The following is a 25,008-nucleotide window of genomic DNA, read 5'->3' as shown; positions in this document are numbered from 1 at the left end:
GGGTAAATCAAGAGAACAGAGAGAATAATGTCTAGCTTAATCACTGATGGAAGTACTATTTGTTGTCATTATCCAATAACTTATCCAATAACAATTTTAATTACTGTGACTCAAAAGCTTTTCAGATGAACTAATTTTTAGTCTGAGGTCTACAGCACACACTGATGTCAATATAGTCCCTGAAAACTCTGATTGTGCTATGAAGTTACACAGATGTAACTCATAGGGCAGGGGGAAGTGAACATGTCATAATATGAGTTCAGGTGCAGCGTTCAGGAGGTGAAAGAGTGCATGTGTGAGTCTGTGTAATCTCACTGGAGTAAAACAACAGGAGTGCAGACCTTGCACATGTGTGTGCTTTGAGAGCTGGTGTTGACACAGAGACAGCCCCTCCATTGTCCTCCTCCATCTTCAGTCAGGATGTTTGAGGGACGCCTCATCGCTTGGCTCCCTCTAATCTCTGCTGGAACCAAAAACCCTACGACTGGAAGGCCTTGGCCCTCGAGAACGCTGTCAGCACCAGTATGAGAGAGGCGACCAGCATGGAAGGTTACTGTTGAAAATTATGGAGCAGTCAATTACAGATTACTCATGAGCTGTTTTAAAATGGCAGGCAGTGAAATAACCCAAGGGATTACACTAAACCTGCCAAGTAATCCCTTGATTTAATAGCTTTTGATTTAGTTATGTCTTTTTAAGTATAAAGTTTGAATTCTTTAAATGAATATATTAACGACTTTCCATGATTAACTTGCTGAACTGTAGGAGATCTCTCAGCACATTATAGTTATATTATCCATCATTTTTTAATCTTCATTTACAGGAATCTTCTTACATATTTTGTGTTATTATGTGGCTTTGTTTTTATTTTTGATGGCCACCAAATTGACACATTCACAGTGAATCTGACCAATGTTTATTGCTTTGTAACTGAGGCATTGGAATTGGAACACAGTCATTCAAAAGCCAGGAAATTCAGTCCAGATTAATTGCATAGAGTAGTGTAAAAGTAGCCTCAGTGAAAAATATAGCTTACAGTCATGGCCTGAAATGTGTGAAATCTAAATCTAAAACAAGCAAACATGGAAGAAAGCACTCAGGATGTAATGTATCTCATGTCTAAATAATAATAATAATAATAATAATATTAATGAATATGTATATATATTTCAGCACAGCCATAATGTAGAAAGAGGAGTGGTGACATTTCTTCCAAACCTCACTGGAAATCTGTCCTCTCCCACCAAGAAAGCAGAACTGTTTTCTTAATTTAAACTTCTCCATGAGATTAATTATTCAATTTGAATGCTGTGGCTGATAATGTACAGTAGACTGGGTTTTATCCTTGAGGAGACGGTGGTGGCCCCCAGGAAAGCGATATAAGTGGATTCATTTCAAGGTGCCTGTTTCTCCAAAGACTTTATTAGATTTAGTTAATGAGAGAGCAAGGCATGCTGACTGCCTGAGCGCAGGTTTGGGAGCTGGAACGTAATTAAGCTGCAAGTCTGACGATGCCACTGTTGCACACTTTGATTAAAAACACACTCAGCAGCTAATCTCCACCAAATTAAAGCCGTTACATCGTTTGGCATGGTCACCTTTGCTTCTCTTCCTCTTTAATTTAGCTATTTCTATTGACACCACCTTCAACACCTTCCACCCTACATCTCCACATATGCACCATAACTCTCCATGGTTAGTAGGTGCCTGGTCAACCAGCCGGTCCGTCTGTCTGAGACATAGTTAACCCTTTTGAGTTTTATGTCTTCCATATGTCTTTCTTCTACCTTTTATGCCTGGACTGTGTAATACAGGGGTAGCCTGTATATTTTACAGGCCAGCACACATAAGTATTCTTGTCTGAGCAATAATGAGTGTTAGTATAGATTTCCTGTGGCTCAAACATTGGACTTAATTGACCTGAACAGCTCTGAGTGTCTTGGCACCTCCCGTCTCAACCTTCCCTCCTCCCTCACCCCCCATCAAGACCATTCTCTGGGACAAAGAGGCTTTTGTCCCCTGGCCTGCGCCACGGCGCTCTAAACCTTTGTTGACTGTTTCTGTCTGACAGTGCAAATAGCTCTGGCCTCCTTTTGTTTATTGTCATTTTTGGAGGTTTGAACAAAGTTTATACAAAGCCCCATTTTCTTATGTTGTTTGCTGCCTGCAGGCGGAAAACAGAGAAGGACGAAAAGAAACTGGTTTATTGTTTGTTGAATTTTTGACTGTCTGTTGCTGTCTGACCTCTTATCTTCTCATCTCTCTGTTTTCTGTCTTTCTCTTCCTCGCTCCCTCCATCACTGGCAGGGATCACATATACACGGTGGATACAGACACAGCCAACAGTGATGAGATCTTTTTCAGTAAGGTGAGTAAGATGTCGGGTTCTTTGTGGAAATGTTGTTCTCAGCTTGCTGTGATTGACAGGGCAGCCCTAATAATTTTGCTCAGTGTTTGTGTGTGCATGTGTCTGTCAGCACTCTTACTCAACTACCTGCTCAATGGTGCAAGCCTGTCGCGCTTGCCATGGTGACCCCGTTAAGAAGATTATCCAATCAATCAGTGATCAAAGTGTCTGCGTCATCCACGCTCATCAGTGGGACAGTGAAAGGTCTAAAGGGTGTGTAAAAGAAGCTTAGAGACAGAGGCAGGAAGTAGAAAGGGGATGGAAACATAGGGATAAGGAGGGAAAAGAAAATGGACAAATGGACAAAACAGAAAAACAGATAAAGGTAAGATGTATGTGAAGAGGAAAATGATTTGTGTATGAAAACAAATCTAACATTTTCAGAAGCCCTAGGCTGTAACAATCACATTTCATTCCAACGACTCCTCTCTGGCATCACTTTCCCTTAACATAATGCATGAAAACAGCATTCAAACAAGGCCTTTCTCGTGTATACAACCACCCGCCCTCCCTTCACCTCATCCACTTCAATGTCAAAGCCTGGTGAGTGGTTCTTAATGAGGGCAGGCTGCAGATGAAAGGCTGGTGGGAGACTCACTGATTGATTGATGACTGAGGGTCTTTAATCAGTAGCTGAGGCCCAAACAAGTTGTACAACAGCAACGGGTACACAGCGGTCTGAACCTGTGGGTCAGTGCTGACCCTCAGGCCACACAGGGAAGGGACCATAGTGGTTTGTGTATGTGCGTGTGTGTTAATCTGTGTGCATGTTTGTGGCTTGGCAGTGATTGATAAGTGTGTGGGAGATGGGTTGGGATCTGTCCTTGGACAGACTCTGCTCTGCTCTGCTCTGGGGTCAGTATCGTATTTCCTCCTTGCTGGCAGAGAATTAGATTTTCAAGGAGGAAAACTTATCTTCACTCAGCATTTAGTGCAAAGCTCATCTCAGAGCAGGTGACTTAAGAGGGGAATAAGTGATGGGAAATCTAAGATGATGATTATTGATCACTAAATACATGAGTTATTGAGCTGGATAGAATGGTCTGCTTTTTCCTTTTACCTTAATATTCAACTTGTTTACTCTGTCTCTTACTCTCTTACCTTCATCTTTTTCTTCCCTCAGAAAATGACATGGAAGTCCAGACAGGCAGATGTGGACACATGCAGAATGAAAGGGAAGCATAAGGTAGAGATAACTTACACAACAGCTGCACTCTGAGCTTACGCACTACATTAATTTATAGAGCAAATATCACCTTACGCTTTACAAAATACTTCCCAAGTCAGTCACACATTTTACAATGCAGACAACAGATTTAATCACTGGCAGTCTGCATCATTGCTTCTTTGTTATTCTGTCTCTTTCATACACACCTACACAACAGACATATAACCCTGATGGGGCAATAATACACTGCTTGTAGTTTATATAAGCTGTTGCTCTCTTGATTTACAGTGAACATTCTTGTGAAATGTATTAGCTATATAATTTTATTTTCTCTGCATTTTACAATGAACCTTTTTTTTATTGTTTAAAAAAGCCACTATATTAAAGGAAATGCCTTTAGGAAATACTGCATATCGAGATCATATGCTCAGTGTTTGTTACACATGCCTCTTACTTGCACTACATGCTTTGCTTCAGAGGAAAGATGAGAAAAAGCATCTGGTTCTACAAGCCACATGGGGCTATTAGTGTAAAAGTATATTGACAAAAATGTTGTGATGGCCTCTTCTCTTTGTCTTTCTTCCCTTTTCTGTCCTGCACTCCGTGAAGGATGAGTGTCATAATTTCATCAAAGTCCTCCTGCAGCAAAATGATGACACCCTGTTTGTTTGCGGAACAAATGCTTTCAACCCCTCTTGTCGAACCTACAAGGTAGGAAATCACATAAATCTCCACGTTTGTATAATTTTTACCTAACTGACATTTGACATGCATACTGCTCACGCACTCTGCCTTAAAGATCTTGTCTCCTCTGTCTCTCTTCCTTTGTGGCACACAAACACTATGAGATTTTTTTTTTTTATGTCAGCTATGTGAGAGTTTAGAAAAAGGTGAACTCTGGATGTAGATGGATGACTTTCACAACCCAGCAGGCCTCCTCCTAAATCCTTATCTCCAAGTTGACACGCTCGATTTAGAAACACAGAAACCTATCAACCTGCATTCTTTCATTCACACACAATGTGATATGCAGGTGAGAGCTCAGTCCTGAAATTTGATTCAATCATTTCTTTCAAACATCTTGCAGGTCATTTTCACACGGGAATGTCTGGAATAGTTTCAGCATTCTTTCAGGAATAGTAAAAACATGAAAGTAACTGATGCATTTTATTGACCTTGGGTCAAAAAAGAGAGCAGGTAGATGGACTTGGTGAAGAAAAAGAGACGAGGAAGGAAGGGGAAAACTTATCATACAGGGAAGCAGATGGACAAACATAAAAACCAGATGGGCTAAAAATTTACCATTTTTTTTCCTTCCCTGGTGACATACATCTGAAGTTTTTTGATGATCCTGTATGAAAAATTTCATTTAATTTTTATTTCAATTAGTCACTGAAAGTGATCTCCATCCAGATGAGCACTATTCTCAGTCCATGCAAAGGCACCTGAAAACAAATTATAATCTAAGTACTTCAGACATGATTATGCTAGTGGAAACAGGTGGTAGAGTTTTGACTGCATAGTTGTACAAATATACAAAGAACAGCTAAGGTGAGACACAAGATCAGAGCTTTCTTTGTTTGAAATGACAATATGGTAAAACTATTTCTGAAAGTAACATGTAAAAGGTGGACATGGCAGCAAACAACATATATTTAAAATTATGGCAAAGCAGATGTGGTGACACATTAGGGTAGTACCAGAGAAAATACGTATCACCATAGGAAACCATGGCCAAGGGAAAGAAATATGCCATAGTTTCCAGAAGTCACTATATCTACAAATAAAAAGTAATGCTGGGGATTTTAGAATGAAATGGTTTTAGAAGCACTTGTAAAATTATCCTCTTTGGGAATCCTTTAAAGTTATTATAAGGCATTTAAACTTTATTCTAGAACAGAACAACTATTAGTTATTTCAAGTTGTAGCATTGTACTTGTGTTCTTTCCAGGAATGGCATTCAGTCTCCCTCTGTGTATGCTTTCATTTGATCTCCACTGTTCAATGTTGTGGCAGCTGATCTGGCCTCACATGCATTTTCAGTTTCTGCTCAGTAAATAAACTTGATTTTTTTCTCTATGAAAACTCTCACACAACTCTCATACTTAGGTGAAAATATAGTAGTATAGAGTGGAAGTAGTGCTGTGGTGTGGACAGTTTATTCACAAGACAACTTCTTTGCCTTTGTAGTAGCTTGGCAGACTCACTGTTAGACCAGGAAAGCTTTCTACCTTGAAAAAAGTAGCAATTTAAATGGTGCTCAGCTAATATGGTCATATTGGGCCTAACCCAGATATGACCAAAGATTAACTTCAAAATGATGTATAAAAAAACATAGATTGTAAATAAGTAGACATTATGATCCAGAAAAATCAGACATAAACATCTTGCAAACAAGAGTAAGAAGGACAGAGGAACAGACACAGATAGTAAGAACAGTAGAAGCACAGGCAGGCAGGGAGCGGTTCTGTCCTGACGAATGTCATTGTCTGCTTTGTTAGGATGTGATGTGCCAGCCACAGCACACGGAGATGTTATCTATGTAGCCTACGGGGAACACTCTCCTGCCTTGGTCCACTAGATCTGTTTATCAGAAAAGCAAGACATTTCCGCTCCGTTGCTTTTGTGGCTCAGCATGCTAAGCACACAGAGTGGATGTCTTTCATTTCACCGCCTCCTCCTGCAGGGAAGGTGGAATTTATGTCTCCGCATTTATCAGGGGTGGTTAGCTTTTATAGCGCCTCTGGTTATGGTTTCAAGGTTTGTTTTAGCTGTTACTGCGCTGATATTGCAGCTAGTCTGCCGGAGTTAAGAGGGAAATGAGAGAAAGTGCTGTAAAACATTGTGACATTTGGTGAAATGGCCTCGCATGCAAACAGAAGCACGTTTATCTGTGAACAAAACTCAGTGTATTTCATTTTGTGAAAAAGTGCACAACTGCCTGTAAAAATAAGATAAAATACAATTATCACATCAATGTTATTCAGTTAGTATTTTCTGGGCTATTTAATGTTCTTGTTATGGCTTTTCCACTTAAAAGAATTCTACAAAGATAAAAATTTACTTGAACAGAATATCAATTTTAGTAAAAAGACGTTCAATTGCACACCAACATGTAAACATTCACTGAATTGCCTAAACACATGCAAGGGAAAAAAATGTGTATTCAGCTTTGCAAACATGCAACTTACTAAACACATTTTACAAAAGCATCACACACACACACACTTCTCTGCTGGCAAGCTTGCACACTCTCTGGGCAGATACCAGGCCTTTGATGGCCTGCTGGGCTCATCCAGGCTGCTTGGTTAAAAGTGTGTGTTGTGTGTGTGTGCTTGTGGTTAAATCCACCTTGGCCACAGTTTGCCTCTCCATCTCCCCAGTGTGACAGAACTGAAAAGAGCTTCTGTTTCAGGGCCAGCCTCATCCCACATTAATCAACAACGCTGCGAGGGCAAGCGAGAGGGAACTGGAGGCATGGAAGGGTAGCAGAGGTGGAAGGAGACACAGAGGGAGACATAAGGGGCAGAAAGGACAAAACTAGCCATATCCCATGTTTTTTCTTAACTGACACCTTCACTGCCTGGTTATCTCTTCATTTTTCCCTTTAGATTTCTTATTTTCGGTCTTTCCTTCTCTTTACAAGTCTATCAAGTCTCTCTCTTCATTACTATATTCTCTTTATCTGTTGCTGTTGTGTTGTTAGTGTCAACGCACTGTGCCACACAAATGCATGAAGAAAAAACACTGACAGACACCTTGGCAGCATGATGCAGTCCTTTCCCTTTGCACCAAACAGCACCCAACTCCTTTTTTTATATTCATGCCTCCTACCTCTCTTATCCTCTCCCTTCTTCTTCTGCCAGCCTTAATTCCTCTCCCCCTCCATTGCTCCCACACTCTGCCATCTTGCCCTCTGTTGCTTTCTCCCTCTGTCACTCCCTTGCTGTGTTGTAATAATAAACACCCCATCCAGCTGGGCTGATATATGAATGGAGTCAGTTTCATCGCCTGTTGCCGGGTGAAGCAGCAGGCATCAGTGGAGAGTCTTGGAGGCTCTAACTCCCAGGTGATGCGTCCTGGGCTTAATGATGGCGGACTTGGAAGTATTTGCAGTCTTTGCATTCTAAATTATTTGCGCACACAGAGGTATTTATTATAATTTATGAGGTAAAGGATTGAGCCACACTTTCCTGTTTTTTTCTGCAGCTTGCTCAGAAGCATTTTGATTAAGACCATTCAAATAACTAGGAAATGTAGGGCAAAAGTTACATGACTGATAAAAGTACATATATTTCTGTTATGTCCAAAATTCAAAGATTAAGAAAGACAGATTCAGAAAAAAATGTAGGTTTGTTGGTGGACACACCAGATTTCTCTCAACAGCTGCAACAACTCCGGTTTCCAGCTCTTGTGTAAAAGGTGGTCATGGAAAGCTTTCATCTTTCCAGTCCTCATAAACAAGTTGCAGAGAAATGGGCCATGACTATTAATCTCCCAGGGAGATGTGTCCCTTTTTTGAATTTATACAACCTCTACTGGACCAGGTGTGAACTTATGTACTTGACCTTTATGGATGCAGAGGATTGTTTCAGGTGGAAATATGGGTTGCATACAAACACATTTGCTTGGACTCAACCCAGCTGCAAACAGTGGGTCACCCAACTATGAAAATATCAGTATGCCCGGAACAGCAGTGTTTCTCAGTGTCTGCCCTTTTGGACTCTAACAACTGGGATAAAATTGTGAAGAACTCAAACTTTTTTGCACAAGCATAGACCTCAATAAATAAGCTTTGCTTTACTTAAAGGAAGTATTTTCAAGTAAACAGTTTGTGAGTGGGATGCTGGCTCATTTTTTTCCCATGTTTGTCCACAGTCAGATTTCACAAATCCCTCGGCACAGATGAATAAAGCATAAAAACAGCATCCTCAGAAAACAGCATAGACATGGAAGAAGAACCTCACCCTGAATTCTGAACCAATTATAACACTCCTGATGGGCATGTTTTGGCTCTACATTGTGTTTGTCTAATTAATTAGCATATAGCCTATGGAAAACACAAATGAGCTGTTGTTGTAATTAATTAATCTAGATAGACTTTACCCCGAGCCAAGGTTACTGTATACTCAATCTGCTTAGATACAGTAGATCCCCACAGAACAATGTGAGTTAAGGCAAGAGACATGTGACAACGCCTCAGTTCCATCCTATTATTTTGAAATGTGATTCCACAAAGTTGAAGGCCCTTCTTTATTTGTTGCAGCTCATAGAGCTGACAGCATAATAGTGTTTGTCTGGCAGTAAAACAGTAAATTAAAAACATCTCTTAATGTTTAAAAATGTTGTGGTACAGCGTGGCAGATTTATAGATTTCTGCCGTCCTCTTTCAAAATATTAAATATTGCATCTGACGAGGCTAATAGCATAGAAAGGAGCACCATGGTGTTTTTTCACCGCACATGCCGACTCGACAGGAGACTGGAGCCATGTGCATATCTGCGGCTGGCTGGGAGTGTCTTCCTTTGTTCAAACTGCAGGAGCAGATTAATGACAGTCGTCAAAGCCCAGCAAACAGAGGTCACTATCTTAGTGAAACCAACTGAGGAGATGGAATTGGTGAGGTCAACTATGTGAGATATGTAAGCGTATGTTTACGTTGTGTCAGAGTAGGATGGAGTTCTTGATTTAGGTGGACGACACAGAAGCTGCTGATGTTTTAAAACATAACCAAGTTCCCGTGTCATTCTGCACACCTATACCTCTGATTCAGTGGGCGCACCTGACCTTAAACTCCTCATGTCTGTTATGATTAACTCTGTCTAATCTATAATTACAGTCTCTCCTGTTTAATAACATTATTTGTCCGATATGCCTCTGTATATTTCACCCCAGCATAATTTCTGGAGAAACAGAAGGAATGAGAAATTGAGCGATGCACTGCCGCTGGTTGTTCTGTGTTTGTTGTAAAGGTCACTTGTAATTTTCTCTGCCAGATCAGCCTCAACAATTTTCTCTGGCAAGCTTTTCCAGCATTGCGCCGGAGTGTATGTGTGTGTTTGTGACCTTTTTAGTGGGCAGATGATAACTGTTTCCGCCGAGACAGGAATAGAAAACAAAATGACCTGTTTAGAGACCAGAAAGGGAGGCGTAAGCAGTTAGTAGCCTTAGCCAGCGACGCTCCCCTCTGTCAAGAGAAAGGGAGAAAGTGAGAAATTGAGGACATAGAGAGCATGACAGATAGAAACTCAGATTGTGAAGGAAAAATTATTATGTATTGTGAACTCTGGAGACAAAGTGTGCGGTAATCTTTTCTAACCTAGACGTCAGGTCAGTGCTGTATGGCTTTTTTTTCCTCATCTCTTGTGCCTGTGTGTCTGTGTGAGTGCCTCTGGTCTGTAGCCAGGGTGAGACAGCGTCCTGAGGCATGCTGGGTGAAACAAGCCTACCCACAGTGGGATGATAGTGACCTTTCACCCACTTCTGATCATCTGCCGTGCTCTGCCAATTGCACTGCAGCTAAACTGAACAAAAAACTTCAAATTCATATGAATTCAAATTCATAGAGATCATCCCACTAAGATTATGTAAGAGATATTGAATTTGTGAATTAATAACTAAATTTGATCAACCACATTGCAAATGTTAAGAAAAGATAACCTTTAAATACACTAGGTGCAGAAGAAAAATGAAGATTTCTCCTGAAATACATGAAATGAGGGAACAATTCTTCCCTCAGGAAGGACTCTCAGCACAAGTCAGAGTGAAGGCTGAAAATTTTGACTAAAATAATCGCAACCATATAATCTACTATTTAAAAACTTCTGTGGTTTGGTAAAAAATTTCTCACATATCCCGCTCAGGGCTGTGCGCTCACCCATTTCTCCTTTGTACGTAATTTTTTTCATCTTTCCAGCTAAAGCTCAGACTTAGGAAATCAGGGCAGGGAAAGCAGTGCAGTAAATGGGTTGAAGATCTGTCTGGAGGGTTGTTAAAAGTCTTCTCTACCATCAGCGCAGTTGAAGGATAAAAGATAGCAGGGGGAAAACAAACCACATCCACCCATACTGTGAAACGCTTTGCTGTGGAAAATATCGCTGTTTTTTTTTTATCTTCGTCACGACAGTCTCCCTGATTCTCCCAGATGTGCAGCTTTGACAGATCTCAACAGGACACCAAAGTGGCATCCAAGGGTTATTATTTTAGACACACTCCGGGGCTAGAAAACAGCTTTTCCGGCTTTATTATCACTTTCCTGCAATATTTCACCACTCTGACACATTTCTAATCTATTGTTCACAGAAAGTCATTGTTTTAACATTTGAATGCACTTTTCTTTTCAGGATCTTTATGTACAACTGGGAGCCAACACTTTTTAAGCTTTATTTCAAGTGCATTGCTTTATTTCACACTCCATATAGTGTAGTTTTGCCCTTCTCTTGACCTCTCATCTCATTCTTGACCCTAGATGGACACCATGGAGGCTTTGGGAGAAGAGATCAGTGGGATGGCACGCTGTCCTTATGATGCCAAGCATGCCAATGTTGCTCTCTTTGGTGGTATGTTAAACATTTCTGTATAAGTCACACTTAAAGAAACTATTATCATTCTTATATTTAGATTTTCATTTTTTTTTTCTGTTGCATTGCCATTCATTTCAAGTTTCATGAGGTGAAAGTAGATTAAGTTTGTTTGATATTCGTTCCCGTTCACTGACAGCCATGAGGCAAAGCATTAAAACCCAATTTTCTGCTTCTGCATTTATTAAACAAGGGAACAGTTTAGAGCTAGATGGGAAAGTTGAGTGTATTTGAGTGAGGGATTAGTTGTGGTTGTATTCAATATTTTTCTTAATACTCTGTGGTTTATTTTAATGGCACTATTCCAACAACATGTCAAAAAGGAAAAGTATTACGTAGACAAAAACAGTTCATCAGACTTTGGGCCACGTTTGCTTTGTGTTAGGAAGCTGCTTCTTATTAGAGATCTTGAAAATGCATCAATACAACTGTCGTAAGAGAAAAAAATGATTTGCCCCAAGCTTTTATTGCACTTTTCTTTCAGCTATTTTATATCTTATTCAGTTTCTTTCAATATGCATGTGATTAAAAATAAGTCACAAATGGATGGGACCAGAGTGAGTCAGTGCTCTGTTGGCGGAGTGCGATCCACAGGCTGCTAAAGACATCCAGTCCCCGTTCATATTCACTGTGAACTGATTTATGGCAGTATTGATGAGCTGTCCCTGCTGGTTTAAAGCACATGAAAAAAAAGTAGATGCCAAGCTGGAACAGTTAATGTGTAGCAGAGATGCTTGGAAGGAGCTGGAAGCACTGAGTAATCAGGAGGGTTCCTCTGACTGCTATCCTTTCAATTATGTTGTTTGAGTTTCCACTGTGGTTATAGCCAAGGCAGTCTGAGGTCATTCTGGTGGTGCATTGTGTTTGTGAAGCTTGTGTGTGTGTGTGTATGTATATGCATGGCAGTATGTGACTGTGGCTGTCTTTTGTGCTTTAAGACTGGATGTGAGCGCAAGGCTTCAGCGTTTGTGCTTTTGAAGAGTGTTTGTGAAATTGGGTAATTACAAATGTGCAACATGTTTGAGTGTGTGTACAGTCTGTTTGTTGTCCACCAGAGATTCCCTTTGGGTTGTGATTCATTCATTTTCCAGGTCTAAGTCATCTGAAACATATTTTTGCATCTAGCCACAAAGAACAGGAATTTCTTTGTAGCTTTATGGGCTTCTTCCCTAATGTTTCTTTAACTCTCCTCATCTCTTTTCTTTTCTTTGTGGATCCCTCTGTCTTTTTTCATCATTCTTCTCCCCTCTTCATTGCGTTTTCTGTCTCTTGTGTTTCCTTTCCAGATGGCAAGCTGTATTCGGCCACAGTAACAGACTTTCTAGCGATCGATGCAGTCATCTATCGTAGCCTTGGTGACAGCCCGACGCTGCGTACTGTCAAACATGACTCCAAATGGCTCAAAGGTGAGTTGCGGGCACGCAAACAGTCCCCATAGTTGGAGAGCACCAAGCTGACAAACAAAACAGAAAACAAATCAGGATTTGGACATACATGCTTGACCATGCATTTTGTGATTTATGATGAATGTGCAAGTGTGTCTGCACCTTTGTGTATGAATGATGGTAGGGTAGGTAAGTGCAGAACCACTTATGTTAATGCAACGTGTTCTGCTTGACACAGATTCATTTTGCCACCCTGCCCCTGCTGAAATTGCTCTGCCCTGGAGTGAAACACGCAAAAGTCTAGTCTGTCAAAACTCACTAAAGATATTTGTCTTTTTCTCACATGCAAACAGTTTTATTGATGTAGTGGATGATAGATTGGGGCTCTCAGACCTCACAGTATGTGCTTATCTGCATATTATGACAGATATTCTGGCCGTTTACTGTGAAATACAGTGTCAGAACCTGTTTTGTCATAGCAAAACATCCCTTACACTCACCCAGACTCATTTTTATATCATTTTTTTCCTTCAGAGCCCTACTTTGTCCAGGCAGTTGACTACGGGGACTTCATCTATTTCTTCTTTCGGGAAATTGCTATGGAGTACAACACAATGGGGAAGGTAAGCACAAGTCCTAATCTTCCGCTATTGTTTGAACTCTAATCAGAGGTGACTTTCTATTTACTTGGAGAATCAGGAAGTGCCTGGGGAAGCTAACAGGATATGGGCGTATCACATAATGGGAAGGAGGCTTTCAGGAGCTGTTAAGTGGCCAAAACAATTTTGAGCAACACTGAGCAGGATACACGACCAAAAATAGATTCAAAAACAAAATCTATGAATGTCTGGAGATCCCATTTTGGAGTCTAAAAATACATCTAGAATTGCACATCCGCATCCGTCCCACAGTGCTCCTGTTTGACCTATCGTCTCAATGTTTCCCAAGAGAAACTCCACCCAAGTGTCTCTGAGAAATGAGATGAGGGGGAAAAGAAAGGCTGAAGTAGAAACCAGCTTTCCTTAGGTATTACATCAGTGTGACAGGAATTTTTCTAGTAATCTCTTTGATTGAGTTTTATATCTTGCAAGGAGAAAGTTTAATTAGGCAGCAGGTAAAAGAAAATACGCTATGGAAATTAATATGTACTTTGCAGAATGAATTAGGGTAAACACACTGAGAGAAGACAGTATGAGAGCAGAGCTGAGGTAACACGAAACACAGAAATAAGGGATTCACTGCCAGAAGTGACAGCCATGTGTTATACAAAGCATGAATACAGATCAGGCTTCTCAATCTGCTGGGTGTTTTGAAAGCAGTGTCAGTGTAATTATGCATGTGGTGGGAGAACTGATGGAGCAGAGAGCAATTTAACATTTCGTGAATGATATCTCTTCATTACGGCACAGCAGAATGGCCGTCCCTGACAATGTAAACAGTTGCCCGTGCTTTATGCCAAACTGATAAATCCATTGTGACAGATTGGTTTTAGTTTGAATGTTGAGTTGTTATCAGGAAAACAAAAAAATGATAAATATCTCTTTACACGAGTATATTACCAAGGTTCTGATAAGATATTTGTTAGCTGTAAATCATCTCTGTATATGCACCATTACCACATCATGCCACATTGAACAGGCCTGTGAAGGTTTTATTCTGTTTTTCTTAGATTCTGCATTTCTGATTCATACATGTGAGTGGGTCAGAGGGGAAGTAGAGGAGTGTGGTGTTTCTGCATGGAGGAGGGTGTGTGTTCAGTTGTCTGTGGGGCGTGTGTGTATAGAGATCTGTTTTAAATGCACGTCTGCTCCCATTCACACTGTCAATTTTAGGTCATGGTTAGAGTTATAGCTGTTAAGTATAGTGTGACAACAACTAATTACAACACTGGCTACAAGATCTGACAGCACAGTTGTAATTACAGCGCTGGCTCCTACTTGAAGCTGTATAGTTTGAACTTTCTGTTGCCAGGTGATGACTCTAAAACAGCACATCAACACATCAATTTACCCCTCTGTCTTTAATTTGCCATAAAGGGATAAAATACTGGATTAAGACTTGTCATCCAGTCATTTTTTGTGATTTTGGGAGTTCTGCAGAGCAAGAAATTCTTAAACCTCTATGTTCCACCTATGTTTTTTATAGGACAGATGAGAAAACAGTCTCCCCATCAGTTTGAGTTCTTATACAAAGTTGTTATGCAGAGGTTCCCGGAACTATATAAATACTATGAAAAAATAATACTACTAGTACTTTAAGTACAAAAATAAAAATAAATTCTTTAAAGTTTAGATCTACCAGCTGTTTCAATAAAAAGCCAAATGCTCCTTATCTCATAAATTAATGAATACCTCTCTGACTTCATTCACTGAGGAATCATTGTTAGAGCTGAAACCCTCAAAGCCTTGATTTAAGGCCATGGATGAGGAGAAACTTGCTGCTCTGAATCTGCTGTGTCATCTACTTCCCATTCATCTGTGTGGCTAGTTAAAATTATGCCGCATTAGATGTACCTTGGGAGTGAGAAATTGGATCTCAGAATCATATTATTGTACAAAGTGGGAAATAAAACATGGTTTGCTCTCTTGCTATGGACGATAAATTCTCATCAGCAGTTACATAGTTCTTTTAACTTAAGGAAGAAATTAGCTAATAATCCCGCTCAAGTACTTTGGCCAATGTTTTATTGAGTCAAGAATGACAAATGAAGATAAGTTCACTTCCCAGAGATAAATGCAAATTTCAAAGGATGACTAACCTTGCTCAAGTTCTCAAAAGACAAATGCAACTTCTGGTGCTGTTTTCTCATAATTCTTAGAAGTTGGAATTACAAAATTCACAGTTATTATTTTTCCATCTGCTATCTGGATATCTGGTAATGTTATGTCATCAGTCCTGTGCCAATGGATAAACCAAAGGATATTCATCTCCAAATGTTACTGTCTTATCCATGGATGCTGAACTTGGTACTAATGTTGGGAAAACACAAAGTGATGTAAAATAAGAAATATTTAACAGTAACAGGCTGCTTTTGCAGCTAAAACGAGTTGAAGACACATACTTGTGTTAAAATGTAACAGGTAAAAGTTAAAAGTTGTCTGCAAAATAAGCACACAAGGTAGTACTTTCTTTTTTGCATTTTTACTTTGTTACTTCCGATCTCTGTTGTTATAGAAAGCAGATTTTCTATTCATGTACGCTTTATGGACAATCAAAGTAATAACCTACCGTGGTCAAAAGCTCATCAAAGTAATACACTCGAGGAGTTTTCTACTTTTCTAATATTCATAATGTGGTAAAAGCACAAAACAAAGATTCAGATTTGAATACCATATAAATTATAGTCCATTACTGTGTCATGAGGTAAATGTAGAAATGCTAGACGCAGCCGGATGTAACACAAAACACAAAGGAAAACCTTGAAAAGCAAACAAAAGGTACAGACAGGACAGGTACCGCAAGAAAGTCGTAGTTACAAAATGACCCCCCCCCAAAAAAAAAAGCTGGCAAGAAGGAAGACACTCCCAACAGAGTCACAGTGAACAAAGAAATCAGGGAAGAATACTGAGGGGACTAATGATAATCAAACAAGTGAGATAGTAATCAGCAAACAAAGACCAAGTGTGACAATTCAGGAGTAAGACTAACTAAAGTAACTAATAAAGACAAGCGCTCAAGGAATGAAACAGGAAATATGAACTAGACTCAGAACAAGTGATTAGGGGGTACACATTGTCTACCACTAATACTTTCAACATCATGCATGTCTTCCGTGTCTGGAAGTCTCTGTGTAGATTGACTCAAGAGGTCATGTGATTTAGAATAAAAAGCCTCTTGAGGTGTTACTTGATGTATTTCTTGTTCTGCAGCATCAATTATGACCTCTGTTGTAAAACTGTCTATCATTAGTCTGACAGCACTGTAGGGGTTCTGTGCTACATCTGTGGAGTACTCTTTTGACAGATGCCTTACAGCAAGAAACTGAGATGTGATATAAGTGACAGTTAATTTACACTGGGCCATTCAAATGTGACTTTTAAATTTTGTGACTCATTTAGGTGGTGTTCCCACGCGTGGCTAGAGTTTGCAAGAATGACCGAGGAGGATCGCCCCGTGTCCTGGAGAAACAGTGGACCTCATTTCTGAAGTCTCGTCTGAACTGCTCCATCCCCGGAGACTCCCACTTCTACTTCAACATCCTGCAAGCTGTAACAGATGTCATTCACATCAACGGGAGGGATGTAGTGATGGCTACTTTCTCAACACCATACAACAGGTACCCTGAGTGACAGAAAGATAAAACTATGTTCAAAAGCTGTTTTTAACTTTGCATTTATTGCCCTGATTATCTCTCTCATTTTGAACCGAACTCATGAACATTATGACAGTCTGACCCTTGTTAATCTTAGCACTGTGTTTTCCTGCTGGGCCTCTTAGCGACATCTAATTTATGAGCATTACAGGGTCAACTTTTACATCATCCGTCAAAACAGTTTGCTGCTCTTTGACAAGTAGGTTTTTAATCTGTTTAATCTTAATTTTCCCTTATGCTGTTTATATCAAGAACTGTTCCCACAGGTCGTGGGAGTTTTTTCTAATCTAAATTGAAGATTACCACTGTTTTATAGCTTCTTTTTAGCAGATGAAACAATTGCTTGTGACAACGCAATTGAGCGTGGTTAATGAACATCAAAACCCAATGAGGCAGTGCCTCTGAAAAATTCTATAAGCACCCGTTTCGTTCCTTGCATTAATTTTCCATTTCATTGTCAAGGGGTGAAATTAGAGGGAACACAGTCAGAGTGCATGCAGCACTCAGAGTTTGTGTTTCATTTTCTTTCTGGAAGGTTGCTGCATGATCCATCACTTTCAAACTGGCCAAATTGCTCACCATCTATCTGCCTTGTTAGCAGCCTGGTACAAACAGAAATATGACTGTCTAACTGTCTGCAGTTATTTGATACAGACAAAAATTGCTGAAATTTAGCAGCTGAGCCAAGAGTTAACAGATCTGACCTTGCTCTCCATAATACTGCCCTTGTGTATTCTGTCTCCCAAATGTCTACATGATGAGTTTAACCCATGATGCAACAGCAAGAAAATCCTGCCAGTAAAGAGAAAAAATAGCATTTCTCTGCCTGTAAACAGTGCTTAGTTTTTACATTTGAAAGCAGATATTTAAGAAAAGGAAGAGTGACTCAGTAATCAGCTATGCATTGATTCCACACAGAGAAAGATGTCAATAGTCTTGCTGCTATCACAAAACGGGTGTTTTTCCCCCTAAAATGAAGGGCAATAACAAGATAATCTGTTCTCCATATTTGAAGCCCAACAGTGGACTTTTGATGAACTTTGATGCCACGAGGCTTTTGGGGAAACCCAGTGAAGGAGGGAATGTGTGTCCTCATGTTGCTCAGCAGGCACAAACGCCGTAACAAATACATCACTATGTGCAAATCAATAAAATGACATTGAATTCAGTCTAAGAATAATTGCCATTTTACTCTATGTTAAAAAAATGGGGAGGGAATTGTTAACATATAAAATGCGCAACTTCTAAAATAAGCCATCCTACAGAGATTCAACCCTTTGAAAAGGGATTGTAAATACATGTCTGTCTCTTGGTGATAGTACAGAATTGGCAAGGTGTTTCTTTGAATTGTTAAGCCAACAGGATTGTTTATTTAGTGTTTTTTTTTGTGTGTTTGTGTCATGTCAGTATTCCAGGTTCGGCAGTGTGTGCCTACGACATGGCGGACGTGGCCAAAACATTCACAGGGCGTTTCAAAGAGCAAAAATCCCCAGACTCCACCTGGACGCCTTTCCCTGAGGAGAGGGTTCCCAAGCCTAGGTACAACTGCAGCACACTGGCCCACACAAACACATTGAAACCAGAAGTTTCACCCTTCCTGCCTTTATTCTAACTTACAGCTCTCATATATTAGCACATCCCCACTTTCTTTAGACAGTGATTACACATCCTATATCACATTGTGTCTCATCTAAATACTGTTTGCACCATCACACTAATCTAAATGCCACCTCTTTTCAAAGTTGCTCCTATTACCTCATCTGTTCCCCATGTGCAGCTGCCTAAGGATCGACAAATGAAGCATAAGATCCTTTTACAGAAGGCTGGCTCATTCCACAACCTGATCAATCTCCCACCCAGTGATCACTAATTAGTGAGCTAAGAGCTGCTCTTCCATCCTCAAGGAAAAAAGATCTGGGCCAGGATAATTGTTAGTAGTGTGTATGTTCATTATCTCATATGGCCTAAGGATGGTATTCTTTACCATTAGAAAGCCTGCATAGTACTGATCTCCATGCATTGTGTGAATCAGTGAGTAAGATAGAGTTTACCTTCTTTCCACAGTTACAGGGAGGTAATTACTTGTTTATGTCCAACAAAGTCAGATGCTTTAAGGAGCAGGTTTAACTGCTGTTGTTTCTACAGTAATTGATGTGATCAGTTTAATTTTCATCCTCTGGTATGTTCAGACCTGCCTATCTACAGGCAAGCAGACTTGAGCAATGCCACCGAGGTCTGGTTCTGCAACCGACTATTGTTCCATGTGCTAGACTCTCATACAGAATCATTTGCAGATTTTCCTACTTAAGAGAAGTCTGTTTCCGTTCTGCTGACCATATGTGCGTGCACATAAATCGTATCTTAACAGTAACAGTTTGATGGTTAACTTTACATTAGCGGGAGCTGACTATCTCACACAGTTTTCCAGTTCCGCACAGGGATCAGTACGGTAAAGATATGTGCATAGGCCTCTGTTTACTAAATTTCCAATATATATGGCTACACATCACTATATCAAAAAATTATACAAAAAAATTTCACTCGAAAAGGAATATACATTTTTCTAGAGCATGTACATATGTTTAATTTAGGTCCTTACATATTGACAGCATCAGGCACAAAGTGGTCAACTGGCTAATATTTCTTGGGCTTGGTGTCTATTATGGGCTGTGAAAGAGTATCAAAGACCATGCTGTAAAAAGGTTTTACAAGCTCTTGGAGGTGACATGCCTGCAAAGGGGATTTGCTATCAAAAGCAGCTTCTCTTTTACAAGGAGCTCTCCCGCTCCCTGTAAAAGAATCAGATAGATAGAACGTCTTATCGCCTAACCCTGAATTTAGAGAAAAGAAGACATTCTGTGTTCTTCTATTTGACCAAAGCCTCTTGGAATGAGAGTTCAATCAGTTACAGCTTCACTTTTATTGTTTTTAAGGAAGTTAGACTTTCTGTCTAAGTGTTTTTTCATTAGTACTTTTCCTCCATCTGCTCCCATTTTTTTCCCTTGCCCATAATTCCTCCTCCTCATTGCCTTCCTCTTCCTCCCCTCCATTTGCAGACCTGGCAGCTGTGCTGGCACTCCTTCCATGGAGAGATACAAGGTATCCAACGAGTTCCCTGATGACACTCTAAACTTCATCAAGATGCATCCTCTGATGGACGAGGCTGTGCCATCCATTGCTAACAAGCCGTGGTTTCTTAAAACCATGGTGCGGTAAGTATTTCACACTCCAAAAACCTTCCTCGTCAGAGGTCTGTGGGCCCTCTCAGCCCAGGATGGTAGTTATCTGAAGTGTTGCCCAGAGAGTCAGACTCATTAAAAGACAGTAGTACTATATCACTGACCTATTTTTGTCTAAGTGGAGGAAACATAAATTCACACCATACTATCTTTCTCACAGAGTGATTATGTAATGATGTGATGAAGACAGAGTGAACGATTATGCTTAGTCCCTTTAAAAAAAAAAAAACAACATAAAACTTATTAAAAACAACTCTTGATCTCAAACTTTCAAAAAGAGGATACTGGAGCAAAATGTTCTTTGTTTTAGTTGAGTGGTTATCTCTTCTCCCCAGTTTCTAAAACTGAGCCCATATCCCAAAAGCCACTGCACCGTGGCAGATGTCATTTGATTGTGAAAGTCTAGCTAGCTTTTAGTTACACTACGGCTAGACATTTAAGCCAGCCTCTACGGAGAAAGAGACAAAATATCACAATCTCTATCAGGAGCAAACTAGCTGAGAGTGCATATTATTAAACTTTGAAAATGTACCTCTCGGTTTGGACCTGGCTCTTAATCACATCTGCACAGGATTTAGGGTTTAAATGGCTTTCCACATCCTTGACAAGCCTCAGTGGTGGTAGCTTCACTGTATTTGCATCATATCGCATCTTGGTGCTACTTTCCTGAAGTCTGACCTATGTGTAGTGATATCCCAGTCAGAATATGTGCAGCTTCTCATCAATTGTTCTTTGGTGTGCTAAGACTACAATGTGCGTGTTTCTGTCATAGTCAGCCATCAGACTATTTTTTCATGAGAAATTGCACCTCAGTCAGCAGAGCCAGTATTCTTCCAACTCAACGTGCATCACAGCGTGGGGTGGAGGAGGATATTGTTGTGGTTTCAATGTGGATTACTATTTTTGATCCAAAGTCAACTGGAAATGAAATCAGTAATATGGTTTGATTCTTGTTGCACCCCTGAGAGGACACCCCAATATATAGCACAAGCTTTTTTCCTCAAAATTAAAACGCTTTTTGGTCTCAAGACTTCTGTGTTGTAGCAGGGACACAATCAATCACTTGAAGGGGAGGACACACAGTGAAGAATCTCCCTCTTTTGAATTGTATTATCTTGAATGTCTTACTGGTTGAGTCTGTATTATTCTGATGAGATCCAATCCCACTGATGCAGTCCTTAGGAACACCTGTTGTGAGTGAACATATCAAACCTTATTAGACCTTCACATTGTTGTCAGGGTTAACTGGATGAAGCCAGTTTCACAGAGAATTTAAGGATATATTTTAAGACAACAGAGGCAGCAAAGAGCAGAATTGTGGCCTTTGAATTTGAAGTTTCTTTGTGTAAAAGGGTAGTTTTCTGTAGTAAGGTACCTGTGGCATTTATCATCACGTCGAAAGAAATTCTTTCTTTAAAGTAACAACTATTTCAATAGCGAGTACCTTTTAACTCATTTTCCCCACAACAGTGAGTAAACATTAATGAGGGTAACAGTGGACTTCCTGGCTTTCCAGATAAACCCCCATCTCTAATCTTTAAATCCCATCTTGTTCTATTAACCCCTAAAGCCATAAGCTGTATTTTAAAACTTCCATCTGAAAACATCCTCAAATCCAATCAGTATCAGCTCCACAACTTTAAGGCCCAAACAACCTTAGGCTCTATGGATAAGAGGCATTTAGGACATTTCTCAGATACAGTAGTTGTCTTTATCCTTATCAATTTGATTTTTTTTTTTTAAAGAAGAAAAAAATTCACCAAAGTGAACTTGTGAATTAAGAGTTTATGCCAGCATCAACACAATAAGTCAGTAAAATGTATGCTGTAGAACTGGTTCTGAAAAAGTTTTCAAAACTTTGAGAATTGTGTGGGATTTTATAAAAATACTGACTGTCCCAGAACAGGAGCTTCTGGGGTGCAGGGGGTTGAAAAATGATGAAATAATCAGCATAATGAAAACACTGATGGCTTTAAACTAACAGAGTGATAAGAAGCAGCCTCTGCAATGCTATGAAATCAGATGGTAAAGATGAATTGTCTGAAGAGATATTTCTTAACCCTATTCTTGTTGTATGATCTGTATGAATATTTATCACCCTCAAGCTCAACTGAGCACCCGTCCAAAATGTACTGGCAGGTGTCTAATGAGCTAACCTGAATCTCTTGTTATCTCGTGTTATGGGGGTTGTATGCAAGTTGTGCTGAGCCAATCTTTGCGATCAGCTGCAATAAAAACAAAAAAGATAGTAAAGTGTCTAACAGGCCCTATGTATACCCTACTAAAATTATAGGGAATTATTGAAATTATTAGCCCTCTGCAGCTCTGTAGTCTTCTTTAGACATTTGACGTGCATGATGTAAAGCATGTTAATTGACTGACTGATCACCAAATGCTGCTTTTCGAAAGAACAAACATGTTTCTCTGTTGGATGACAAAAGTCTAATAATTAACCAGTTGTTTGACTTGTTTTACTTTCTTTCAGGTATCGTCTGACTCGCATTGTGGTAGACAATGAGGCAGGTCCCCATAAGAACCACACAGTGGTGTTCCTGGGATCAGAAAAGGGCATCATCCTCAAATTCTTAGCCAAGATGAGCAATGGCTTGCTCAATGACAGCCTGTTCCTAGAGGAGCTCAACGTCTACAACCCTGACAAGTATGTAGCTCTGGGTACATGTGTGTATGATAGAGAATCACATGGATACAGTTGCTACAAACAAACAAAGGCCAGATTTAGCCTATATGTGTGTGTTACTGGGAGAGAATGTGTTTAATTTTGTATTTCAACCATATATCAATTCTGCCAACCCACCAACTCAATCACTACCAGTCTGTTCCCCTGACCCAAGCGCTGTAGTGAAGCCAGCATACCAGATGGCTACTCTATCATTTAAAAGAGTTTTATCAGGTTACACTTTGCCCAACCGCAGCTACTAAATTAAAGACATAGACACTAAGGCTGTGTGTAACATAGCAGTGTGGTTCCCAACCACAGCCAAGCTAAGCTCCTCCAAGATGTTGGCTGATTAAAGAAAACACACACAAACTCAAAGTCCTGTGTTATTCTTCAGAGCCAGCCTGGGATTTTTTTCTAATACATTACATGTTTGTTGGTACCATATGAATTTGTGTCCATGGACCTAATGTTGCAGAGTGTTGAGATAAGCACTGTCATGTATTTGAAGTATAAGGAGTAAGGAAAAATCAGCCCGAGTATAGTCTTGCCAAAGCAAATACTTGGTTGGGAGGTAATAGATGAGAAGGAACAAATAGCAGCAGAAACACAAGAGGGAGAGAAAACAGTTGTGAGGACCAGAGAGGAGAGATGGGGAGCTTGACAGGAGGGCTTTCAAGGTTTGTTACCGAACATGACGTGACTATGTTTTGAGCTGTCTGTAGGGGATGAAGGGCTGGGCCCTCTCTTCTGTCCTCTCCCCTTGCTGTGCCTCCTTCCCGCCTCTTCCCTGCATCTCCCTCTGTTTCCCCATCTCTCCTGTTGACTGGGGCTGAGCATTTGTCGGCAGCCGGCCATCTGGCTTTAGTCGTGTACAGTAAGTGACTTTGCTTCCCTGTCTGTCTGCCTGGATCAGCGTAGGCCCGATTGTTGTGCATTACCCAGTGTAGATGAACTTTAAGCCCTAATTGAGAGAGTTAATGCAGAACCAGAGCTCTGTAAAGGGAAGATTAAATCCCAGGAGCTGGATAGCAGGGTGGAGAGAGGAGTGTAGGGAGAGAAGGGATAGAAAGATGCTTGACTCACCCAAGAGAGATTAGAGTGTGCCCCTGTGGAGATGCGGAGACAAAGACAACTGACAGGGATGGAGGAGTGGTGGAGTGTTGGGGGGAGGGGGGTGGGGTGTGGAGGGGCTTGAGGTTGAGTTAGTGGATTTTACAGTTAAGTGCTGCTGACTGCTCACAGTGCCCATCTGTCTGTTTATCTGTATCACCCCTTTCTTTATCTCTCTTTATCTCCCACTCTGTTCCTGACCTCATGTACTCTTGTCCAGCTTTATCTGTGTTCTTGCTGACCTCAGTGTCTGTTTGGCCCATCTTAATCTCCACCTTTTTTTGAAAGAAAAATTAACTCCTGTCTCGATTCTTATTTTGTGGCACTGACTTTCCCTTTTAACAACAATATCTTTGAAGGATAGGTATAATTATATAATATATAATTATAAATAATTATGATAAGTTTTGTCCTCTTCTCCACCTTCTCTAGGTGCAGTATAGATGGAGTGGAGGACAAGCGCATCATTGGTATGCAGATAGACAGCAAGAGTCAAGTTCTGTGGGTGGCTTTCACCTCCTGTGTGGTGAAAGTACCGCTGTCTCGTTGTGAAAGGCATGGACGATGCAAGAAGTAAGTTTGATGCTTGCCAATGAAATCATTACATCATACTCTGATTTTTTATTAATTTCAAGCCATATTTCAGTGTATAATTTTTTGATGGTGTGTGTCGTTATCTTTCAGGTCCTGTATAGCTTCCAGGGACCCATATTGTGGTTGGGTGTCAGAAGGAGCCTGCAGACAAGTGGTTGGCAATGCCAAGTAAGTAAAGACAGGTGCAATCACAAAGAGCTGCAAAGTCAGAGGAGGTCTTGTGGGCAGCAAATTAAAAAAACAGCAAATTGACAGTAGTCAAAGATGGCTGAACTACCAAGTAGTAATTTTGGTGAAGATATTCAATCAGTTTTTCTTTAGTACTGTTGCTAATGCTGGAAAGCTAAATGGTTTTCTTTACAGAATCCAATTTGGACCGGCTTACTTTTAGACTCATTCACCAATAATTCTGGTTCTCACCATAACTTAGTGTTGGAAAGTAACAGAAAGCATTTCAGGGTTAGACCTATTACAGTCAAATATTCAACTATTCAGATATTTGTTAGGTAGGATAGGGCTAGGTGTTCAGTTTT

General features: G+C 40.2%; 1 protein-coding gene across 2 annotated transcripts in view; it reads left to right on the top strand.

Annotated features, from left to right (window-relative positions):
- The window catches only part of sema6a (sema domain, transmembrane domain (TM), and cytoplasmic domain, (semaphorin) 6A), a 102,399-nt gene that overhangs the window by 54,757 nt on the left and 22,634 nt on the right, over positions 1-25,008 (top strand). For both annotated transcript variants that reach the window (XM_072387653.1, XM_072387652.1), the window contains exons 4-15: positions 2,308-2,368; positions 3,531-3,593; positions 4,185-4,286; positions 11,044-11,134; positions 12,442-12,561; positions 13,075-13,163; positions 16,599-16,816; positions 18,260-18,391; positions 19,909-20,064; positions 22,577-22,750; positions 24,314-24,454; positions 24,566-24,643. In XM_072387653.1, coding sequence (XP_072243754.1) covers positions 2,308-2,368; positions 3,531-3,593; positions 4,185-4,286; positions 11,044-11,134; positions 12,442-12,561; positions 13,075-13,163; positions 16,599-16,816; positions 18,260-18,391; positions 19,909-20,064; positions 22,577-22,750; positions 24,314-24,454; positions 24,566-24,643 — 1,425 coding nt within the window. The remainder of the gene's footprint in view (positions 1-2,307; positions 2,369-3,530; positions 3,594-4,184; positions 4,287-11,043; positions 11,135-12,441; positions 12,562-13,074; positions 13,164-16,598; positions 16,817-18,259; positions 18,392-19,908; positions 20,065-22,576; positions 22,751-24,313; positions 24,455-24,565; positions 24,644-25,008) is intronic.

The sequence above is a fragment of the Leuresthes tenuis genome, unplaced genomic scaffold, assembly GCF_036924035.1.
Source record: "Leuresthes tenuis unplaced genomic scaffold, fLeuTen1.0.hap1 SCAF_6, whole genome shotgun sequence".
Lineage (NCBI taxonomy): Eukaryota > Metazoa > Chordata > Actinopteri > Atheriniformes > Atherinopsidae > Leuresthes > Leuresthes tenuis.
The sequence above is the reverse complement of the archived record's forward strand: the minus strand, read 5'-3'. Positions and strand labels throughout refer to the sequence as shown.